The following is a 23,925-nucleotide window of genomic DNA, read 5'->3' as shown; positions in this document are numbered from 1 at the left end:
GCCCGGCTGCCCCGCGCCTCGCTCGCAACCTGGCCCGGCCGCGCCCCGCGCCCTGAGCGCCGCGAGCCCCGGGCGGCCCCTGCAGCGGGGGGCGGGGAACGGAGGAGGGGACCCGCCGCCGGGGGCCGGCTGCTGGCTCCCGGCCGACCGTTCGCCAATGGTCCAGAGCGACCTGTCCAAGTCGCCTCCCACAGCGGCGGCGGCGGTGGCGCAAGAGATCCCGATGGACCTGCCGGAGAACGCGGCTCCCGCGGGGGCGCTCGGAGCGGCCGCACAGGTAGCGAGATCGCCGCGCCCGCCCCTTTCTTTGTGAGCCGCCCGGGCGCCGAGCTCCGTCTCTCCCGGCGCCGCCTCTGCCCGGATCCCTCGCCCGGCCGCTCGCTCCGGCCTGGGTCTCCCCCTCCGCCGCCTTCTCCTCCCCCCGCGCGTGGCCCCCCCCTTCCCCCCCGCGGGCCCCGGCGCCCCTGCCCCCCCCCCCCCCCCGTCCCCCCCCCCCCCCCCCCACCCCCCGCGCCCCGGGCTCTTCTCCGGCTTCCATTTTCCTCGGCTTCCCCGAAGCCCGAGGGAGGGAAGGGGCGGGGGAGACCTCGGGGTCCTCGGAGGCTGCCGCGGCCAGCCCTCGTCGCCCCTTCCCGGGAGAGGCACATGGAGAGCCATGGACCAGGCGAGCGGACTGGACCTGCTCAAGATCGTGAGTGCGGGGCGGGGGCCGGGAGGGGCTCGGCTAACGCAGCTCCGCTCCGACGCCGACCCCGCCGGACCGGCTCTGAGCCGGGGTGGGAGTGGGGGGCGTGGGAGGGGACGCTCCGCCCCTGCCTCCCCCGTGACCCGCCTCGGCACCTGGGCGTTGCGCCGCGCGGCCGGCTCCGCTCCCCTCGTGGCCCTGGCCAAGGCTTGCCTGGACCCCTCGGCCCCTGACGAAGAGCGCGCGCTGGGGACGCGAAAGTTTTTATTTTTCCCTTGGCCCTGAAATGTGAGCCGTCTCGGGGAGCTCCGGGACCACCTTCAGTATTAGCGGTTTCTGGGGAGATTACGGTTTTCTGCTCGTCGTGAAATAGGAGATGTCAGTTGCAGGCGCTGGGCACGGATAAGGTGGCTTTTACGGAAGGCTTTGGCAGGTACCGTTTGGATTACAGACGCCTCCAGTTCTCAGCGGTAAGGAGTCTCTCAACTTCTATCCTAGCAGGGAAACGACTTGAGACTCCTAACGGTGGGCTGCTTGGCGAGCCGCGGTGAAGAGGTCACGGTTACCTTTCAGGCATCACTTTTTGGAGAAGTGTGTCTTCTTTGCTTAGTGATATTGCCTTGTTGATTTCAAGCCTCCGTTTGCTAGATTGGAAAATGTGGGAAGATTATGTAGCTTTATGTTTATGTAAAATTTCTAAATACATAATTTATATATTTTATGTTTGTATATGCTCGAGAGAGCGTGTTCGTCTTCTTTACTGTAGTTACGGGGGCAGGAGTGGGCCACAGTGATGATAAAGTGTTTTGCTGCTTTGTTGTTTTGATAGGTGGTAGAAAGAGACTGTTTTAGCTATGTTGATACTGTTAATAATGTTGGTTCTGGTGGCATGATCTTGGAGCTTTGTTGAACTTCCTTTTACCACTGGGAGTTAAGAGTACAGACTTAAAACACATCATTCATTTGGATTTGAGACGGAGGAAAAATGTAGAAGGCAACCACTTGTATCATCAGAAATCCATGTCTTTCATAGAGGAATTCCTTTCTTTCCTAGAGGTAAAACAGCTAGATTTTAGTCAGCCTCGGGCTGTTTGGCTGCACAAGCCCAGCGGGGGCATGTAACTAACCACCTACATTTCCATCTAGCCTCTGCCAGAGGACCTGAATTCTTACCAACCCCTGTCACGTTTGTTCTAGACTCCTGATTTTATCTAGATACTCACCAGGTTACGTGAGAGAGAGAGAAGTGTACTCAGGGACTTCTGTTATTCTAGGATGAAGGTCTTGAATACTGATAGAGGAAAGGACTTTTAAACCCGCTTTTCTCTTTGGTCTTCCTTCAAGGGTTTTTTGGGGGTTTGTTTTGAGTTTTTATTCTTATGATAAAAATAGAGTTCCTGAATTCCTGGAGATCAAACTTAGGGCAGACAGAAAGCATGACTGCATTCAGATAAGAGATACTAATTTACTTTGTGATTTATGTAGTTAAACGTAAGGCAACAAGTATATGTGATGCAGCTGCCACACGGAAATGATTCAGATACGAGAAGACACACTTTCTGCCTTCAAAGAACGTACTTTCCAGTAGCTGCAAGGGTGACAAAGCGATGACAGTCGTACAGCATGGGACGCTAAGAGAAGTACTGAATCTTAGATGGTTGCAAAGGAGCCGAGAACACAAGTACTCCATTTGGAGTAATCTGTAAGGGCTTCATGCAAGAAGCGGCATTTGAGAAGGGATTTGAAGGATGGGCCAGGTTTCAACAGACTTTCAGAGAGATGGTGAGGAGGTATTCAGGACACCAAGTCACAGCAGTTAGAAGTCTGATACGTTTGTAATCCCTGGTTTGGAAAGAGCGTGGACAGGTACAGATTGGGCATAATCAAGCAGAAGTCTGACAGTTTGTGGCAATTTGAGGCCACATCTTGGAGGCTTCGGAACCTGCAATGTGTTGAAAAACAGAGAACCTTGGAAGGGGTTCAGGGAAGGCGCAGTATAAGAGCTCATGGGGAAGATTCTCCTGGGAGTGTTCTGTAAGGTGCTTTGGGGTCTTGGGAGTTTAGAGGTGGAGCTGCCAGAACGGAGATTGATGTAACAGTTTGGACAAGAGGTAATAAGGTCTAAACTGAAAAGAGAGAAAAGATAATAGATAGGACAGAACTACAGATGGACACATTCCAGAGACCCAGGCCACAGGAATTGCAAGTGATGGAATGAGAGAGGGAGGGAGGAATGCATATTAGAAGCGGGTAAGAGGTATAAATATTCAGCTGCATCAGCGTCCATCTCCTTGCTCTCTCTACCTTCCAAAAATGAAAGCAATTTTCCTTGAATCGTGTTCATATCACAGCCATTATTTGGGGGAAACATTGCCTTGTTTATTTGCGATCTAATAACTCATGACATCACAGGGCAGTGAAAACTTGGCAAGGCACCTCTTCCATGTCTCTGGGCAGGCCAGGCCAGCAGTAAAACGGCCTGAGAAAAAAAGGCTGTCCCTGGAGCATCTCTCTGTTTTGTGACACCAAGTCATAGTAATTCTCCTGAGAAATGGAATTTTCATTTGCCAACAGTGTCTCTCAGCAATCGTGGGTTTTAAGAATCCTTTCTCTTTCACCTCTGGAGTACATTGGGAGTCCTATATGAGCAAAGCAAAAGATGGAGCTTCACAGACTGCCCGTTGTTCTTTTTTATGTCAAAAATCCTGCCTAGGGTGGGGGCACCCTCATATACTCCAACCCCTTCCCCCCAGCACACGGTCATAAACAAAATAGATCTATTTCCTACATGAGAAGTGAGTGACAATCTAACTGCAAAGTCCTGAAAGTTCAGGTCTAAACAAATTGCATCCCTTTTTTAGGTAACCTGTTGAACAGTTTCAGTGCAAACTTGGACACAGTCTGCCTCCAAAGTCGAGGTGCTAACCGAATGCCGTCCCTCCAAAGCTCCAAATCTGTACTGTCCACCATGGTAGCCACTACTCACATGTGGTTTCTGAGCACTCGAAATGTGGCTAGTCTGAACTGAGATGTGCTATAAATATAAAATACACATTTTAAAATACATAAAAATACAGGTAAAATAAGTACACAGATTACAGATCAACTAAAAATGCAGGTAAACTAAAAATATACAATACAGATTTCAGAGACTTCATAGGAAACAAAGAATATTATTCTGCATGTCATTAGTACTCTTACATCAACTGTGCGTCACAATGGTAATATTTTTGATACATTAGGTTAAGTCAGATACGCTATTCCAGTTCATTTGACCTGTTGCCTCTTCACAGCGCTACTACAAAATTCCTCTTATGTATGTGACTTCTATTTCTATTGGACAGCGTTAGTCTAAAGTACAGCCCTGGGAATTCTCCAGGGAGTTAGCCAGGTCCGGATGGAGGCTGGGTGTATGCAAAATCCGGGTGAAGGGAGCTGAGTCTAGGATGGCAGCAGAGGAGGAAAAGAGTGAGAAGGAGAGCCGTATCTCAGCACTTCAGGCCTTAAAGAGATGGTAACCAGCACCTGCCATCACACCTGGACGTGAACAGGCAGTAAGCAGACGGCCTGTTTGCTTTGCTCCTGGCAGCAGCCTGAATCGTGGAGCCAGGCGGTGCTTTATCTGAAAAGAGCGGCAGCCCTTCCCCCCAGGTCAATACCACTTTCCAGAAACTTTGCCAGACACTTCCAGGTCAAATTCAGTCTTTGAGGTCTCTCAGCATAATGCACGTGGGTACTGGGCTTTACGTTTTGCTGCCCCCTTTTCTCCTGACCCCCATCACTTGCCCCTTCAGTGGGATTTTGCTCTGATGCTGCCCGGGAGAAATTTTAAAACCTGCTCATCAGAATTTCTGAGTGTGTTTTAAAATGCGAGACATAATATCTGATGATTTGAGTGATTGGAGGTTGAGTTAGCCGTGTGGTTTTATGTTCCCATTCTTTTTGTCTTTCCTTTTGTGTGAAGAATTAGTTTACCTGTTGCTCTACCTGATTGCATTGAATTATGCAGTCTGTAGCCTCGGTCCTTTCAAGAGAAGCTGAGCAAAATATGTTAACCCTGAGGGGGGTGGGTAGGGGGTGGCCCTCTTTGGCTCTCTGACCATGGGGATATGTCTGTATCCGTAAATTTACGGAGATTGATGTAACAGTTTGGACAAGAGGTAATAAGGTCTAAACTGAAAAGAGAGAAAAGATAATAGGACAGAACTACAGATGGACACATTCCAGAGACCCAGACTCCGTAAATTTACAGTTTACGGAATAATGTTTACAGAAGTAAGAAGAATGTGCTGTTACGTGACTGGGTCTGTCTTAGAATTCTTTCCAAAGCTGGCTGGAGGTATAGACTGTGAAGAAGGCAAGCTTGGCCCCTGGGCATCTCCCGCCCTGGCCTCGTCCCCCCTCCCTTCTCTACCTGCAAGACCCCCAAAAGAGCGCTATTTATGCTGCTTCTTGAGTCCTTTCTGCTTTTGTGTAAACTGATCCATATAGAGAACTTGATTCCCCTCTTTCTAGGGAAAGAATCTCAGTGACTTCTCCCCTAGTGAAAGATCTGACAGCCTCATTCACGCTAAACTGTTGACAGATGAGGACATTTCATGTCTGATTCCTCTCCACATTCCTCTCCAGTTAGTTTCGGCTTCCTTCGCTTCCGACTCTAAAATGAGGAAAGTCTGCAGTTCGAAGGGATAAGTATCAACGAATGCTGATCAAGAGGGATAGAAATTAATTTCAGGCATCAGCATTTTGCTCACGGGGAGCAATTCATAGGTAGGAGAACTGTCACCTTATTCATCAACCACGGAAGTGACATTTTTAAAGCTGCCCCCAGGGGCCGCCAAGCCAACTTTGTGTGCAAGGCTGGGCTGAAGTCTCCACTTAACTGGCAGCTTCTGTAATTAACTGTTACCGTCTACTTCAGTCATACAGAAATTAGATTTCAACTACCTGTGGAAGTGTGACCATTTATTTGCTGATTTTTAAGATTACAGTCCAATTTGAAAAGTATTTAGTGTCAAAGAAGACAGTCATTCACATGAAACTGATATTAACATCTGGATGAATGATGGAGATCTTTTTAATAAGTCATTTATATATTTGTGGCAATTTCTTTCTGGTTTCTGAAATCTTACTTAATTTGGCTGATGTTTTAGGAGGAGTAAAGGAATTCAAACGTATGGTTTCCTTTTTTCCTATTTGCTGTGGTGACTTCACTGGTTTTTTTAATTAAGCTGTATATAACCAAGAGGCAATTGAGTGGGAATCAGTGACTTTTCAGACTGTGTTCCATAAGGATGTAGGGGTCTGCATATATCATGGAGAGTATTATGGGGTACACTTAGCCCTCTGGACATACCCCCTGTCTCTTCTTCCTTTTACTTCCTGAAACTCTGGCTCTAATTATTAATTGTTTCGTATATCAGATGTTTATATACTTAGTGTTGTTAAAAAATTTTTTTAGAAACCCCATTAGTCGTAAAAGTAGCTGCATTTGAGGTAGCCAATTAAGAAAACTATACTTCTTTTCCACATTTAGGCAACTAAATATTTGAATACTTAATCTTTCCTGTCTTTTATTATTTGGGTGAGGGTTGGGCTTCACTTTTTTTAAAAAAATTCCTTTGTATGAAACACTCTGGTCCTTATTTTCCAGAATTTTGAATCACTAATACACAAGTCATTTTAGTCAGATGGACTTAATTTTAAATATGCCTGGAATTAAAGGCAACTTCATTTGGTAATGGCGGTATAAATTTTCACCAGCCTTTTTTAAAGTACATAAAAATGGACTATTAACTTTGCAAGAGTTGCTTTAACTTTGCTTCTTCTTGATCCTGGATATTGTTATAAAAAGTAACTAGTCATTGAGGTGTGTCATTTTTGACAGTTAAATTTTTTTCAAAAAAAGATTATAAGAGAGAAATTACTGCTGAAATTAGTAAATAGAATAGAGGTGTAATTAAGCGTGTCTATTTTGGTTTTAAATAAATATATATAATGAATAGGAATTTGCTTTAACACTGTTAAGCAGAAACACTTTGGATAAATCACCCCTCCTGCATCTCAGTGATTGAAGAACAAGGTATTTTTTCGCAAAACTGTCACCAGTTTGTGTGCAATTCAGGACGCCATCATTTTTTCTGTTTGTTAGTACGGTTGAAACCTGTAATAATCCAATGTAGACAGACACATTGCACTGGTAGCTAAGTACACCTGAAACCATGTTTGTGAACAGTGTTGCCAGGGGCCTGGAAAAATTAAAGTGACTTTTTAAATGTGTCTCATTTTTCTGCAGAGAACTGCAGCCTCCCCTGGGACTGGCTGTCTTAAATATTGTGTGGTTCTCACAGTGCCTGCCGGGCAATGTCAGCAGCCATGAAAAAGTTGATACTCCAAAGCAGCTGAATAGTAAAAACATACTTATCATTGAAAATCCGAAATAAATGATAATGATGGAATTTCAAAGAAGCTTTTTCCATCCATGTCCAAATGATGCTGGAAGGACACGGGGATATTGGGATGCGAGAATATTTCGTCTTCGTTCTCAAAAATAATTTATGCTCCGAATGAAGATACATAGTGTATTTGACACAGATTTGCTCTCACCTTCCCCCAAGGAAACATGTTAGGCCTTGAAAATGCTTTCAAGGTAATAAGTATTTTTCCATATGGAATAAAATAAAAAAGGTTTCTTTTAATTTTAAGGAAACTTTCAGACTTTAAACGTTGTAGGCCTTGGAAGACACATTTGTCTAAACCTTTCTGTAAAAACTGGAAAAGGAAGACCATTGTTGAAAGAATGTTATTTTTCAACAGTTTACGGAATAATGTTTACAGAAGTGAGAAGAACGTGCTGTTACGTGAAGAGAACCTTGTATTATGAAAGCCCAGCCTAGATTGTCTTTCCTTTTATGAAGTGGAGTTAATTAAATGCCATGGAAACACATTTGTATTATATAAATCCCTTCGATACTTGGAAGAGAACAAACATATTTAAGACAAATTTTTGCTTTAAAATTATACCACCCCCTCACTGAGTGCAAATTCATCTAAATTGCTCACAACACAAATGTTTGTAAGAGATTTCAGCTTGCCTAAGTGCTACGTATATTATGGTTTATAAAATATTTCCATTTTAATGAAAACCATATGAATGTATAAAATATAACAAAAGTCTCATTTGTAAAACCTGGACATGGTGCTTTTCAAAAAAGCAGACTTGTAAATTCTGATCATCTAATGAAGTCTCTGTGGGCCTAATCCCTCTAAACACGTTATACATTTTAGCCCAGTTTTTCTCCACTCTTCTCACTCTTATGTGGGTATCACTTTTTTAAATATTATTTTGAGTCCTTACCGTGTGCTAGGTCTTATACTAAATGCTATAAATACATTCCTTCATTTAATACCTATAAACCACCCTGGGAGGCAAGCCTTAATATCCCCATTTTTTTTTTTTTTTTTTTTCGGTACGCGGGCCTCTCACTGCTGTGGCCTCTGCCGTTGCGGAGCACAGGCTCCGGACGCGCAGGCTCAGCGGCCATGGCTCACGGGCGCAGCCGCTCCGCGGCACGTGGGATCTTCCCGGACCGGGGCACGAACCCACGTCCCCTGCATCGGCAGGCGGACTCTCAACCACTGCGCCACCAGGGAAGCCCAATATCCCCATTTTTAAGGTCAGCTATAGTAGGATTCCCGCCTGTGTATATTTATCTGGAAAGCTCGGTGTTGAGCTATTTTTCACTTATATTTTAATGTGTAATTTTCTCCATAACTTTGTCCGCGCCTAGAGTTAACCGTAGATGAATGCATAGTTCAGTCTTCGTGTTTCTCTCAGTGTAAGCTGTAGGTATATTGGAAGAAGCAAGTTCATTTGCAGATGTTTGTGCTTGGCCCTAACCTGTTACTGAGACAAATTGTCTTACCCTTAACATCCTGTTCTTAAATGCTACCTTCTTCTTCTTATTATTACTATTCCACAACATTTATTTTTTACCTTCTCAGCAAAATAATTAAGTGGTTAAAAAGCAAGCTTTGGGGATAAACAATAGGGTCCTACTGTCTAGCACAGGGAACTATGTTCAGTATCCTCTGATAAACCATCATGGAAAAGAATATGAAAAAGAACATGTATATGTATAACTGAGTCACTTTGCTGTACAGCAAAAACCAACACAATGTTGTAAATCGACTATACTTCAATAAAATTAAGAAAAAATAAACTGTGCTGAAAACCGTGCTTTTCCAGAGCAGTTCCTCAGAGCTATCTGAGAGGCTGTCTTTCAGGCTATAGTCCCCGGTTTGGCTCAAATAAAACTCTTTTCTACTCCTATTAATAATAAAAAAAAACCCCACAGTCTTTTCACTTCATATTCAAACATTACAACAATGGGCCAGAAAAGTGTACAAAGTATTTTAATTTTGTATAATTCGCTACCACTTCTATAGCTGTTTCAACATCTCTCAAAACATTCTCTAGATCCATCCAATAATGTGAAGAGTTGGCACCGGGCTTCATTCATATTCCATCTAGATCAATCTGTCTATCTATCAACTAATCTATCTATCTATCTATCCATCTGTCTGTCATCTGTCTCTCAACTATCTCATCTATCTATCTACCTATGTAAAGGTAATCAGAATAATTCATACTGTCAAATGTTCCTCAGCCACCATGTGCAAGGACCACCCCAGTATAGGAATACCTGTGGAATTACAAATTAAGACATGAAAAGAAGCAAACACTGGCTGTTGAGCGCCCCTGGGAACAGTACTTCATTATGCACGAACCTACTGCCTTCATGCTCTCCGAAGGGTTCTGACCATCTGAGTTACTCTCCTCTCTCAGTACAACTGCCACAGTCCCTCCTGCACAGAAATGCTTATTTTTTTTTAATGCCTTATCTTTAGTGGCCATTGCCTCTTAACCACAGATATGCTAACAGAGAGCATAAATTGTTTTAATTCACCAGTTATGAATTGCTTTTTCCAGAAACCTCTCCTCCCTATCAACTCACTGAATTGAAATAAATATTTGTGATTCCACCAATAACTTTTTAAAAATTTTATTTTATTGAAGTATAGTTGAATTACAGTGTTGTGTTAATTTCCACTCTACAGCAAAGTGACTCAGTTAGACATATATATATATATATATATATATATACATTCTTTGTCATATTCTTTTCCATTATGGTTTGTCCCAGGAGATTGGATATAGTTCCCTGTGCTGTACAGTACGACCTTGTTGTTGATCCATCCTACATATAATAGTTTGCCTCTGCTAATCCCAAACTCCCACTCCATCCCTCCCCCACCCCTCTCACCCCCCACAACCACAAGTCTGTTCTCCATGTCTGTGAGTCTGTTTCTGTTTCGTAGGTAAGTTCATTGTGTCATATTTCAGATTCCACGTATAAGTGATATCATATGGTCACCAATAACTTTATAATCATGCCCATATGATGACAATCCTTTCTTTGTGTTGATCTAGAACATTGTCTAGAGCTAGGTCTAGATTCCTGTGTGAGAGTCTAATAATAATCTCATTTATCTTTTTGTCTTCTTTTTTGTAGTCATATGGAAAAGGAGCCAGAAGGAAAAACAGATTTAAAGGATCCGATGGGAGCACTTCTTCTGACACTACCTCAAATAGTTTCGTTCGCCAGGTAAGGGTGCTCTTAAATTCATGGTTTGGAGAAGTCTATGAAAATGAATTCACTTTTGGTTTTTTTAGAGGTGGTCTTACAGCGTCATCCCTATGATTTATATAGTATTATTGTACTTGCTCTTAGTTGAAGTGAAAGTTGTGCCGTTGAATGTCCTAATTAATATATTTAAATTTTAAGTGAGACCGTATGTGTCATAATTACACTCTCCTGGCAAGTTGGGGAAAGAGAAATGCAAACTTCATTACAGAGGATTTCTTCAGAACAGCATGAATGAACCCCAGGAGAAATGATTCCAGGCTTGGGGGGTTTGCGGGGGGTGGGGGTAGGGAGACAGGCAGTGGGCATCCGTACCACCAGCTGTAAAGTTGGGATACTGGTCTTCCTCCAGCTGGAGTTTTCTTCTTCCCACCTGGGGCTTGAATTGTAAAAGAGAAGATTGGCTCTTGAAACGGTCGAGGCTAGTAAGGTCAAGTAGAGCACATGGTATCTTGGAGGCATAACTGAAACTGCTTTGGAGACAGAGGCTTCATCTTAGTTAAGGTGGATTCCTGCCCAGGAGTTTGGAACTGCCCCCTAGGCAGTGTCAGGATCCCTGACATGGAAACGCTCTCACCCGTGGTTACAGAAAGGACTTTCATTCCCAGAGGAAGAGTAGAGGCAGCCAGATCTCGGAGGATAATAGGTTCCAGGTGAGGCTAAAGTCTCATCAGGTGTAGGTGTGCCGTCTCTTCATCTGATGCTTCTGGGTGGAGAGGGAGTGGGGGAGGAGCGTGCTAGAGAGGAACCTGCTTTCCTGGCTGAAGGACCACCCCTTTTTGGCTAGCAGGCTCGTAAATCATCTCTGGTCTGTGAGCGCTGGCTCCTCAAGATGATGGCTGGCAGCTGCAAGAGCTGCTTCCTCTCTACTGGAAGGAAGCCATTTTCCCCACTGCTCTGGGGGTCCTTTCCCCGCGTCTCTCCCCCCAGTTAGTTAGCAGCAGTTCAGCCCAAACATGTCGACCTGTAGCGTCCGTGAGGATTTTGTCCTTGGCTTGTGGCTGCCTCCTTCCATTTTCCCAGCACAGACAAACGATGATCCGCCTCCAGCCATCCGTTCCCTCCTTGCAACATCAAGGGCGCCAACGGTAAGTCTGAGTAACTTACAGGAGAAGCTTTGGTTGTGGTCTCTGCTCGTTGGGATTGTCTCGGTTGTGGGAAGGTGGGAAGAGACAGCTGGTTAAGAAGGAGAGGAGCTTTTGTGTGGCTAAGACATTTGGAAAGAGAAAGGAAGATGAAGCCACGTGAGGGCCCACCCTGGAGCCATGTTCTGATGGTGCCAGAGGAGCTGGGAGGGGTGCGAGGGGCGCTAAAGGTGTGTGCGTGGGCCTGGTCTTGTCGTGGGCAGAATTCAGGCATCAGGGTCCTCGGTCTGAGTGAAGAGCCTTGAGAAATAGTGACTTAGCCAAGGTGAGCCTCTTAAAGGAAGGTCGCTCAAGGCCTTTCCCATTTCAAGCCACCATATTTATTCTGCCTCTGGGACCGGGAGATTGACCCTGGGGAGTAATCATCTCAGGACTGAACGCTGGAGTACCTGAAGCAGAAACAAATAAGCTTTTTAGGACACATAGAGACTGCAGCAAAGCCACACAAAATGACAGGCAGCTGGTTGAAACTGCGTGGAAAGAAAAACCGCCGTGTTTCAAGTGAGCGAGATATTGTGATAGAAATAAATTAGGGCTCATTGAGCTCTGTAAAAATGTCTTTTAAAGGCAGTCGCCGGGTACCATTTTCCAATTGTCTTGTTGGCTATGAATTCCCCTGGTCCTGGAGTTTTTTTGGTTTTTTTTTGTCCTGGAGTTTCGATAACTTAATCCGGAAGGTTAGGAGGGATTGCTACACTGGGTATGGTAACTGGAATTTGTTTTTCCTTGTGATAATTTCCTTCTGACTTTGTGTTCTCGGTGACGTATGAGATTCTGTGCGTGAAACACAGTTATAAACGATAAAGAGAGCTACGGAACGGCTCACTATCAATTTAGATATATATTGCCATGTTTTGGCATGTCAGAAGACTGAAAAAAAATCTATCCTAAAAGTCTGTCTCCTTGAAACAAAGACCCTGCTCCTTGAACCTCAGTATAATGAGGTGCTTGCTGTAGCCTGGACTTGGGGTTCTGATTATACAGGCATCATGAACCCTGAACTGCCAGCTTGTTTCTATCACAGAAGGAAAACCAGAGTCTTTGGCAAGAATGCTGAGTCAAACACTGTATTTTTCCTTTGGTAATTTAATCTCTGTTCTGTTAGAGCCACGTTCATATTTTGCTATCATTTGAAACATAAGCAAAAGCCACTATGGCGTAGCTAAATATTTAATAGGTTATGGTTTCATCAGAGGATCTGCAGAAACGCGGGGTGGGTAGTAACAACAAGTATATGTTAGATTAAATCATTTGAAAGCCCTCCTTTTGAATGTTTTTTTATCATCAGCAATTGATTTGTTAAACAGGTGACATGCATCCGTCTCTATTACTTGTCTGTGGCTAGGGCGTGTGTGTGATTGGTATTGGAATGGTGTTTGGTCCATATCACTGGGTTCTATTTAAAAATATAATTCGATTTTATTCCTGCCCTTGAATTAAAAATACTTTCCGTATAATTTTGAAAATCTTAGACTTACATTTTCACAAACTGTATATTACTAAGACTTTTTAAACTTGGCCCTTTTAGGTGGTCTTAATAATAATGAGATTTAAATATTTTAGAGGTTGAAAATGTGAACAGTTTACATAAAGAGAAGGAATTTTTATTTTTTAATAACCGAGAATAGGGGACCCTTCCCAAATCCATGTGTTGAAGCCCTAACCCCCAATGTGACTGTACTTGGAGATGGGGTCTTTAAAGAGGTAGTTAAGGTTAAATGAGGTCATAAGAATGGGGCCCTAATCTCGTAGAACCAGTGTCTCTACAAAGAAGAGACGCCAAGAATGTGCATGCACACAAAAATAGGCCATTGAGAGGATGGGGGGTGGGAGAGAAGATAGCTGACCCCAAGCCAAGGAGAGAGGTCTCACCAGGAACCAACCCTGCCAGCACCATGGCCTTGGACTTCAAGCCTCCAGACTGTGGGAAAATGTATTTCTGTTGTTCTGTTACAGCAGCCCTAGTAAACTAATACAGATATGTACACAATTGGGCTTGGAAGTAGGCCAATTTTTTTAACTTTTAAAATATTCTTGGGAATTCCCTGGTGGTCCAGTGGTTAGGACTCCACACTTTAACTGCCAAGGGTCAGGGTTCAGTCCCTGGTTGGGGAACTAAGATCCCACAAGCTGTGGGATCCACAAACAAATAAACATTCTTATTGATATATAACATGTATGCTGAAAGATGCACAAATTATGAAGTGTTCAGTCTGATGAGATTTCACAAAGTAAACACTCCTATATAACCGACAGCCAGGTCAAGAGCTAGGTATTACCAGCACTGAGGTGCCCCCTTTGACCCTTGCCAATCATTACTCCCTCCTTCCTCGCTAAAGGTAACCAACCACTGTCCCTACTTCTGAGACCATAAATTCACTTGGCCTGTTATGCAGATTTTATAGAAATGGAATCATTTTATGTCTGAATTCTTTCACTCAACCTTACCATTGTTATATTCATCTATGTTGTATGTTTCAGTAACTGGTTCATTTTCTCTGCTGGACAGCCTTCCATTGGGTGAACATACAACAACTGATTTATCCCCCTACTGTTGCTAGACATTGAGTTGTTTTCCAGTTGGGTTTATTGAGAGCCATGCTGTGACATGCAGTCTTGTATCTACCTGTGGTCTACATATGAATGCATTTTTTGTTCAGTGAATAGAGTGGAACTCTGGGTCGTGTGTTCAAGTCAGGTAAACACTGCAGAACACTTTTCCAAAGTTGTGAACTAGTTTTTACTCCCTCAAGCAGTGGAGAACAGTTTTAGTTGTTTCATAGCTTTGCCCACACTTGGTATTGTCGATGGTTTTTCATTTCAGTCGTTCTTATGACAGTGTAGTCATAACTTATTGTGGTATTAATATCCATTTCCCTGATAACTAAGCTACAGTTTACATGTGGCTGGATCTAGGGAGCATTGTGTGATATGATTTTATATATATAAAATATATAATATATATGTAAATTTAGGCTCTGAAAGATCTTATGATATGAAAGTATTTTATTACTCTCTATGGTAAATAGTCCATTAGTCATTGTAATTTGGCCTATGGCTCTTTGTTGGAAAATTATAACTATAGGTTGGAATATGTTGGAACATACTGAATCCATTAGAACATGAGCATGAGTGAAGGCTACAAGTAAAAAGGTAAAAGGCATGGGTTTATTTTTCTCCAACCTTTTGGCTGTGTATTTCTAGCCATCATGTGTTTGTGTCACTCTGATCCTTTCAGAAGATTCATTAGTCTTAAGGGAAGATTGCTTATAGATACGTTTCTGCTTTAGGCCCTCGAGCAGGAGAGCAGCTGCTGTAAAAGAACTTTTGTATTCTAGATCAAGGTTCCATTTTGGTAGTTGACCAGATCACTGCAAGCTCACCACAGAACCCACCTTCTGGTTCTTCACATCAGCAGCCTGCCTGAAGTCCGTGATATTTCAAAGATGGCGATGAGAGGATGCCTTCCCTCATGAGCTTAGTCCATTTCCCCCAGGCCGTGGTTTCCACCCTGGAGCTCGGGGGAGGGGCTGAGTCCTGAGCAGTAAGTGTTGCGTCATGGCCACGGTCCACGGGGGTTGTCGGCTGCGTGTGGCAGATGTTCATGGGGCTTCCCGTGGACGGACCGTGGGAAACCAGGTTGCTGTTGGTTCTACTCTACGGAAGGTTGTTGCGAAGTCACAGCCTGGCTCACCTGGTATATCAAAAGCTTCAAAGGCAGAATGGGTTCACTACATGCTGAACTTAGAATTTCCATAGTTCTTTTTTATGTAAATTATGATGTTAGGAGATTTATTTCAAAGGTTTTTCTTCAAGAAGCAGCGTAGTGATAAGACCGCTGAAGCCAGTCTACCCGAGGCTGGATTCTGCCTCTGCCGTTTGTTTATTAGTTGGCTCTTGGACAAGTGACGGAATCTCTCTGTACCTCCATCTCAGCATCACCATCTGTGAAATAGTGGCCACCTCAAAAGTTGGTCGTAAGGATTACATGAGTGAAAACTTGTAAATTGCTTAGAACGGTACCCGCTACCTAGTTAATACTATTTAAGAGTGTGTTATTCTTACTTATAAATATTATTACCTATTTAGAACGTTAGTTAAAACCTGAATAGGAAGTAGACCATGGCAGAGGAAGTAAAAATAATGGTTATTGACTGTTATGGTTATTTGCTGTATCTTCTGTCTGTGGCTCCATTTTACAGATGAGACCGTTAAGACACAGAGCAGTAACTTGTCCGCGGTCACGCAACAAGTAAAGTTGGAGTCAGAATTTGAATCCAGGGGGCTGACTAGATCCTTGCTGTCCTGGGTTATGCTGCACTCCTTTGTAACAAATGCCGCAAATAAATGAAAATCAATTTCACATGTTTAGTTCTTTCAGCTAAGAAAGACTTGGAGAAAGACTCCTACCAGTGTTTTTAGGACAAACACAAAGTTATTCTTTTAACTTCCTTCCTTGTAGGAAGGTGAGGATGTCTCTAGGGCTGACAGTTTTCCCTGGCATCGTGATTTTAAAAAGAAAACATTAAGTATCAGTTTTTTACTTCTTTCATCAGAAGTTGCTCAGATTCCCAGTTGGTGTCACCATTTTAGCAGACTCTGTCATTGTTATTGGTCCTGAGAAGTAGAGAAGTACAATTGGAAGAGTGTTTATTTTTTCCTTTCTCCCGTGAAAGTCAAAGAAACACAAACTTTTTGGAATTGTGAAAGTCCTTTTTTTCTTTTTGTTTTTTTAAATAAACTTGGAAGTGAACTCAAGTCTGCATCACCTGCGGTGTCACACTGGTTCGTTTCGAGGTTTGACTGACGCTGATGTTGGCCCATGAATCTGGGTAAAGTTAGACATGTATATACAGCACCTGGGCTTAATCAGACCCCTTTAGAAATGATTTTTTGGTTCATTAGGGCTTGTGCTTTGTAAATAGGCACTTTAATTTTAATTTATTGAGGGGTGGAAAGAGTTAAACATGACTTATTGGCACCGTAATTAGAATTAATGAAGATTCTTGTTCAAATTGTTCATGTCCTAAAAGGTATTTAATACATCAAGCTGTGGTTATCTTGGATTTATTATTAAGACAGAAAGATATCCAGGCTGTCTTTGATTGGAGTACAAATTCTTTGTAGTCTTTGGCTCTGTGCTGTGAATAGATCCATCAATAAAAGAACTTCATTTCTCATAATAATAAACCCGGAAAGGCTACAGTTCTTAAAATCCTCTGCATTTCGTGCCCGGCGTAAATTTCTAGTTGATGAAGATAATTCAGTTTTCATAGAATTTAGCTCTTCCCCCCAACGTCATCCAAAGAAAGGGGGAAAAAAATCCCGGAGATTTGTTGTCAGACATGGAGAAGGAGAGAGAAGAGGCGGACTAGATGTTTATTTTCGCACCAGTACCTAAGCAAGTAAATTAATTTACTGGAAGAAAACAGGAGGCTAGGAGTAGCAAGGCCCACCTGGCATTGAAGGATAGAACATTTGTGCTGTTCTTTTCAGGAGATCGTGTGAGAACTGCTAACTGTATAAATTCTTGGATTCTGCCAAGGTCAGGGAAACTACGTACATCTGCAAAGAAGAGCCGGTCGTCAAAGTTAAAGCAGCTTGTGGGGTGCGGTGAGGGCAATGTTAGTAACTGCTCTTCAGTCCCATTACTTCCCTCTTCTATCCTCCTCTCCTCTTCTCTCTCTTTTTTTAATTTCTTCATTTCCTTAAAGATGTGTTCGCCCTGGCTACGTTTATGTACCTGGCAGTATTCCTAAGATGAACAACAAATGCTAAGGGGGTGACTGCCAGTTTGCTTTATTTCGATGATCCCACAGCCTGGCAGCTTTCATTCAGTGTTCAGGGTACCCCGTGATCTGAGCTCTCTTCTGTGCTCTGCTGAGTGTAGCCAGGACTCACCAACTGTCTCCACTGATCATTTTGATAGGTCACCCAACGGCACCAACTGGAGTCCTCTGTGCCCAAAGTTGAGCCTTAGAAATCAACAACTCTTCTTGGACTTTGCAAGCACCATTATTTTGGTGGGGTTCATGGGGAAGAACTTTGCAACTGATCTGGGATTTTGCTCACCGGTTTATGTTGCGATTGTCAGGAAGTAATCCTGTCGCGTCTAAGGGCTTCCAGGATACAAATCGGAATGACAAAATGGAATGAACCAAATATTTAGCAGAAGGTTGCACGACACTTTTCAGAACACGGTATTCTAAACACATTCCATTGCTTTCCAGTACCATGTTCTTGGGGCTGCTTTTTTGGACCTTTTCTTCGTTCAGATTGGCTTTAAAATACAAATGATTAATCACAGAGACACACGGTCTATTTTTTAGTTTTGTTTTGCAAAAGACAGATTAAACTGTGATAATGATTACAGACTCCAGGCCTGCATAGACTGATATGTTTAAGGTTGGATAAATCTTTCAGCCCTTACATACTGGCTTGTTGCCGTGTTAGGCTGTATTTGTCACAAACACAGCTATAAATAATAATGCAGTAGCTTTATTGCCACTGTGATTTCCTGTAAATGTCTTTCTATCTTACTAGGCATTCATTTAGATTTTGTGAATGGCAGAATCTGTTCTGAGTCCTCTGAAGAGCTCTTCTTAAATATATCATATAAAAATATCGAGCTCTTCAAAAAGTCCACTGTTCTTTCCGTGGTGTAGGCCTTTATGTTACTGAGAATGTTTTACTTTTTTCTTTTAGTTGACATGAGTACTTTACAAAGTATTTTTTAAAAGTTCTATTTTGTACTTCACCATATCATGAGCTTTAACATGTCCTTTTCAACATAATTTTTGTAGGAGAACAACGGCATGGTTATATACCAACCTTCCTCATTTTCAGATTGTTTTCATGTATTTGGAACACCTACCCTGTAAACTAGTTTTGATTAGGTTTCCTCATTATTAAAGTAATTTTGGAGATAGATGCATATTTTATGTTTGCCTACCTTTTTTCCACTGAGATAAAAAAAAATCACTTTACAACCCAGAATCATTTCTGTAGGTGTTTTTAGTTTTTAGACTCTCAGATATATTTCAAATTACAATATACTTTCCACTTATGCCCCGTTTTCTTCCATTATTATTCATCTTCTGCTTGGCCAATCCATGCAAAGTCCTAGCTAAATTAGCCCCACTAAATTAATTGAAAACGTACCGGTGATCTAATACGGAGTAATTAGGATGGCTAAGAAAATGGGGTTCCATTAAACAGTGAACTTTCAATAACTTTTCCGAGTCGTGCTGAAGTGAAGCTCAGTTACTTCCCTCCAGGTTAACTGTTCACGTGTCTCAGGTCTTCACAGGCGTCATACCCAAGATAGTAGGCTGATCCAACCAAGGAATAGTTCTGTCTTTCCTATTCTGTCTCTCATAGATGTGAATATCGTCAGCTTCTCTTTGTTCTCTATTAATTTGTTTCTGGAAATCTTCACGCCTGATGATTACCAGATGCTAAAGAAGTCCTTTTTGAGAGTTTGGCTGATGTCTCAGAAATATTTACAACAGTTCAATTCAACAAGTATTCCCATCTTATCTCATCATTTTTCCACATTCATGACCAAGCATGTGTCTTTACTGCAAAGACCTGAGATGGAGAAAAGGAACGGTTTCTCCCACCCCCGCCCCAGATCTTATCATGATGCTTCCTTTCACCCTCTGCTTATTTTTTTTTTTTTTAGAGTTTATATGAATTTATTTGTAAAACATTTAGAATAGTGGTTCTCAACTGGGGACAGTTTTGTCCCCCAAGAGCATCTGGCAATGTCTGGAGGTACTGCTGGTTGTAACAGCTGGAGGAGGAATGCTACTGGCATTTATCCGGTGGGTGGAGACCAGGGATGCTGCTAGACATCCTACAATGCACAGAACGGCCCCCCAGCAAAGAATTCTCCAACCCGGGATGTCAACAGTGACGTGCTTGAGAAACCCTGATTTGAAACAATGCCTTGCTCCTGATAAATGTTATATTAGCTAGTGTGACTTCGATGTGGTATGTTAAAGATTCCCTCTCCACTCAGAGTGAAGATAGACAAGAATAAAAGGGAGAAGGGGGACCAGCGACTCTGTTCTGCATGTACACGACGGGTATAATGCTGAGAACTTTTAGGAGGGTTGCAGGTATTCGAGATGGTGTCTTTAAAACGTTTAGCCCAGTGCCTGGCATGTAGTAGGTGCTCAGTAAATGAGAGACTTTAGGACTACCCCACCTTTGTCATTGATCCCAGTGTCACCCTCTGCTTGTTTTAGAGTTTGAGGGTAAAGGAGGGAAAAAAACAACAACAGGAAGATGATCACTGTGGGAGGGAAAAACTTTTATAGAGTCTTCTATTGACTCATAACTGGGAGAAAATATAAAGTTCTTCAGGAAGTCCCTTGCTACCATCTCACCATCTGTGTCATTCCTGTAAAATGGTCCTTGAGTTTTAAGAGACTTATCTTGGCTTAGAGCTTTACATTTCCCTTCATATTTCCTTATGTCCTTGATACACGTAGAAAGTACCAGCTTCCATTCCTTCTTGTACGTGACACCTGGTGACAGGAGAGCCCAGGGGACAGCTTGACTGTTTGGACTTTCTGACAAGGACACTTGGCCTAGACTCTGCTTTCTCCTCTCCATCCTGAGTGTCTGGGCATTGTGACCTCACCAGTTCTTTCCTAGAAAGTGCTATTTTCTCTGAGCCAGGGGTCCTCTTTTTCATGTAGGTGTGACCTTGAAGTTTACTGCCATTCAGATGTCTCACTCCCATGGAAGGATATGTCCACTTCTCTTTGGCCCAGGTGCTGTATCTGAAAACTGGCCAACCACTTCTTTAAAGCAACCCCCGCCAACCAAAACAAGCAAACTTTTCATTTGAAAGAAAAATAACGTAGATGGTGTACTAGACCTGTTGTAACAAAGTACTGCAAACTGGGCGGCTTAAACAACGGAGATTTATTTATTTATTTATTTAAAGGTTTTTATTCATTCATTCATTCATTCATTCATTTTTGGCTGCATTGGGTCTTCGTTGCTGCGCGCGGGCTTCCTCTAGTTGCGGCGAGCAGGAGCTACTCTTCGTTGCAGTGCGCGGGCTTCTCATTGCGGTGGCTTCTCTTGTTGCGGAGCACGGGCTCTAGGTGCGCGGGCTTCAGTAGTTGCAGCACACAGGCTCAGTAGTTGTGGCTCACGGGCTTAGTTGCTCCGTGGCATGTGAGATCTTCCCGGACCAGGGTTCGAACCCATGTCCCCTGCATTGGCAGGCGGATTCTTAACCACTGCACCACCAGGGACGTCCCAAACAACAGAAATTTATTGTCACCTGTTCTGGAGGCTAAAACTCTGAGATCAAGGTACTGGCAGGGAAGGAAAGATCTGTCCCAGGCCTCTTTCCTTGGCTTGTAGGTGGCTATCTTCGTGTTCACATGGTGTTCTGTCTGTTGTGTGTTTGTCTGCAATTCCCCTTTTTATAAGGACACCAGTCATATCAGATTAGGCCCCATCCTAATGACCTCATTTTAATTTAGGTACCTCTGTAAAGACCCTATATCCAAATAAAGTCATATTCTGAGGTACTGGGGCTTAGGACGTCAGCATATGAATTTGGCAGGGGTGTAATCCAACCCGTAACAGGTGGTCACTCTGTTATAATAAGCATCATATATAATTTGTTTTCTTATACCTTAAGTGTTTAACATTGATGATAGACTTACACTAAAAAGCACTGACCCCAAAATTAACAGAAAAACGTCTTTTACTGGAGTATTAAAAGAATAAAAAGGTGCCTTTCCCTCACATATGTCAGTGATCCATATAGAAATGAAACAACCATGTATTTTTGTAATCAGCCCATTAAACTAATATCTCAATTATGAACCCACTTTGATTTTCTTTATCATATGATCTTTTATTTAGAATATTCAGTTTCTTCAAAGTATAAAATCTCTTCCTAAGGCCTTGATCACTTATACCTAGGGACATGTCAGAGGTTTGTAAAACATTTAAAAGGCTTGAGTCTTTTAAACATTAAACTCATCAGCATAATCCAGAATCTGGTTCTCACTTTAGCATATGAACTGTTGCACATCTACAGTAAATGTTTTCTTTACACTCAGCTTCAGGACAACCACGAGTACACACACATACAGACATTTATGCATATATGTGTGTGTGAGTATTCTGTGGCTTTGAAGTTTTTCTTTTACCCTTTCCCCTCTCATTTTTAAAAACAGAGCTGTATTTTAAAATGTAATTTTATGCCTAAATCATGTGTCAAGATTGGAGCTACTGTTTTAAGATAATTTTTGTACTTGAATTTCTCACAGTGAATTACTGTCCATTGTGTTCTTGCAGTTATGACTTCAAGCTTATAGACGTTTAATAGCAAGAAGAATGAGGAAATAACATCCTCACTTAATCTTTCTCTCTGACAATTACAAGGAGAGCTGCAGCAAGGAGAAAAACCCATGGTGGGTCAGGATGCCCTGCTATGTGTTAGTTACTTGTGGGGAAAAAAAATCAAAGATCATAGGTCGTCTCTTGCTGATTTATTTGAGGATGCTTCCTGGTTCGCCAAGGTGAGGTTTATACAGAAGAACAGTACTCTTTTCAAGGTCTTATTTCAAGTGATGTTCCTTTAGGAAGCAGGCTGTGTTTAAGGAGTCCAGACTAGAAATCTCTATGAAAGGTTTCACAGTCAAGTGTGTTGTTAGGATCAACGGCTAGACATGTGCATTTTGGAAACAGTTCACAAGGGATTCTAATGCTCACTTACGATTAAGCACTATTACCTGAAAGGGATCAAGGGATCAGAATGTATCATAAAGAAAAAAAATTAGGTAGCTAGTGGCTACTAGGGAAGTAGTAAACCAAGGCATGACTTGCTGACTTACGAATGACCATTCCTGAAGTTGAAGTATATACTATAGTAGAAAAACAGAAGAAAGTCCTGTGTGAGCCCTGAGGAAGTGACCTTTTAACCTGAATAGTAAGGAGAGATAGCATCTAAGCATTTATCCCCCAGATAGTTTTCAGTTTAAAATTCCAATTTAAATGTAACAACTTAATTTAAAATTGAAATTTTTAATTAATAATTTGAAACTTAAAATGTAAGTGTGCGGTGTGTTTCTGGGATGGTAAGTACCCATGTGCGTGGAACCGGGGCGTATGGAGAGATGGATGGGAGATGAAGTTGGGAACAAAGGAGTGATCTTGGGGGGCCGTGGGGTGTGGTGGCTTGAAGCAGGACCTTGTCTTCTTTGAAGAAAGAATTCAGCAAAGAGACAGAGATTGTGAAGCAGATGAAGTGTTTACTGGAAGCAAAGTACGTGTGGAAGAACACGCAGGCAGACTTGGAGCGAGTCGAGCCCAATAGGGGTGGCTGTGATTGCTTATATGGGGGCAGTTTTCCGAGTTCCCTTTGGCCAATTATCTCATTCATGCCCATATTTGTTCTGACTCAGGGCCCTACCCGATTGGCACATGCATCTTTCAGCCAAGATGGATTCCAGTGCAAGGGTTTCTGGGAGGTTGGCAGGACATATTATGGGCTGGCACCCCTTCCCTTCTCTGACCCCTGAGGAACTTTTCTGTGCACGTGTGGTCTGGGAGGTCTTGACCATGAGGATGAGAAAAATGTGGTCGCCTTATCTTTTACTCAAGCAGGGCTCTGCCCCTGTGGTATCTTTATCTCCAAGTGTCAACAAGAGACTGGTTACAGCTACTCAGCCTGGGGCCCAGCTAACTCCTGCCTCAGGAGGCCACCAGATCCCAGACGCCTCTGTGCCATGATGGGTTGTGATGCAACGTCCTGGGGCGGGGAAAGGTTTGCAAGAATGCACTAATGGGTTGGCTAATTGGAAAAGCAACTGGTGTCAAAGAAACTATTTGAGTAAAAATGATAGTGACCGCTAACGTTTATTGAATGCTGACAATGTGCCAGCCACTCTGATAAGCACTTTATTTCATCATTAGCACAACTCACTGAGGTGGGCACCATTAGAATCCTCATTTAAGAGATGATGAGTTGAGGCCTACAAAGATGAATAATTTGCTCAAGTTCAGACACTTAAAAAGTACGCAGTATTTATTATGTCAAATTGGTGTCCTCTTGGGAATGTCTAGGTGTTTGTTGGGCAATGAGAAACTTTAGACAATAGTGATGATACTCAAAATCTGGGAGAAGGTGGCATGGCGGTTCTGGGTCATGGGGCCAAGGGCAGCGACTGTGACTATTGACTCTTCGTGTAAGGTATGGGGTCCAGCCACCGAGCCAAGACTCTGCTAGGGCTGGACATAGGAGTGAGTCCCAAGGGCTGAGGTGGCCTCAGGGTCCAGCACCATCAAAGACTCAGGAGGGTCACCTCTTTAGTACTGAGCACATATGAAGAGAGAGGTGTTCACAGTT

At 42.9% G+C, this 23,925-nt stretch overlaps 1 protein-coding gene across 1 annotated transcript in view; it reads left to right on the top strand.

Annotated features, from left to right (window-relative positions):
* Nucleotides 1–157: 157 nt before the first annotated feature.
* Nucleotides 158–23,925, top strand: part of CACNB2 (calcium voltage-gated channel auxiliary subunit beta 2) — a 405,711-nt gene continuing 381,943 nt past the window's right edge. Inside the window, exons 1-2 of the mRNA XM_029236405.1 lie at nucleotides 158–271; nucleotides 10,261–10,353. Coding sequence (XP_029092238.1) covers nucleotides 158–271; nucleotides 10,261–10,353 — 207 coding nt within the window. The remainder of the gene's footprint in view (nucleotides 272–10,260; nucleotides 10,354–23,925) is intronic.

Source organism: Monodon monoceros, unplaced genomic scaffold (assembly GCF_005190385.1).
Source record: "Monodon monoceros isolate NGI ecotype Baffin Bay Population unplaced genomic scaffold, NGI_Narwhal_1 Super_Scaffold_21, whole genome shotgun sequence".
Lineage (NCBI taxonomy): Eukaryota > Metazoa > Chordata > Mammalia > Artiodactyla > Monodontidae > Monodon > Monodon monoceros.
Note: the sequence above shows the minus strand (reverse complement) of the source record. Positions and strands in the feature narration are given on the sequence as shown.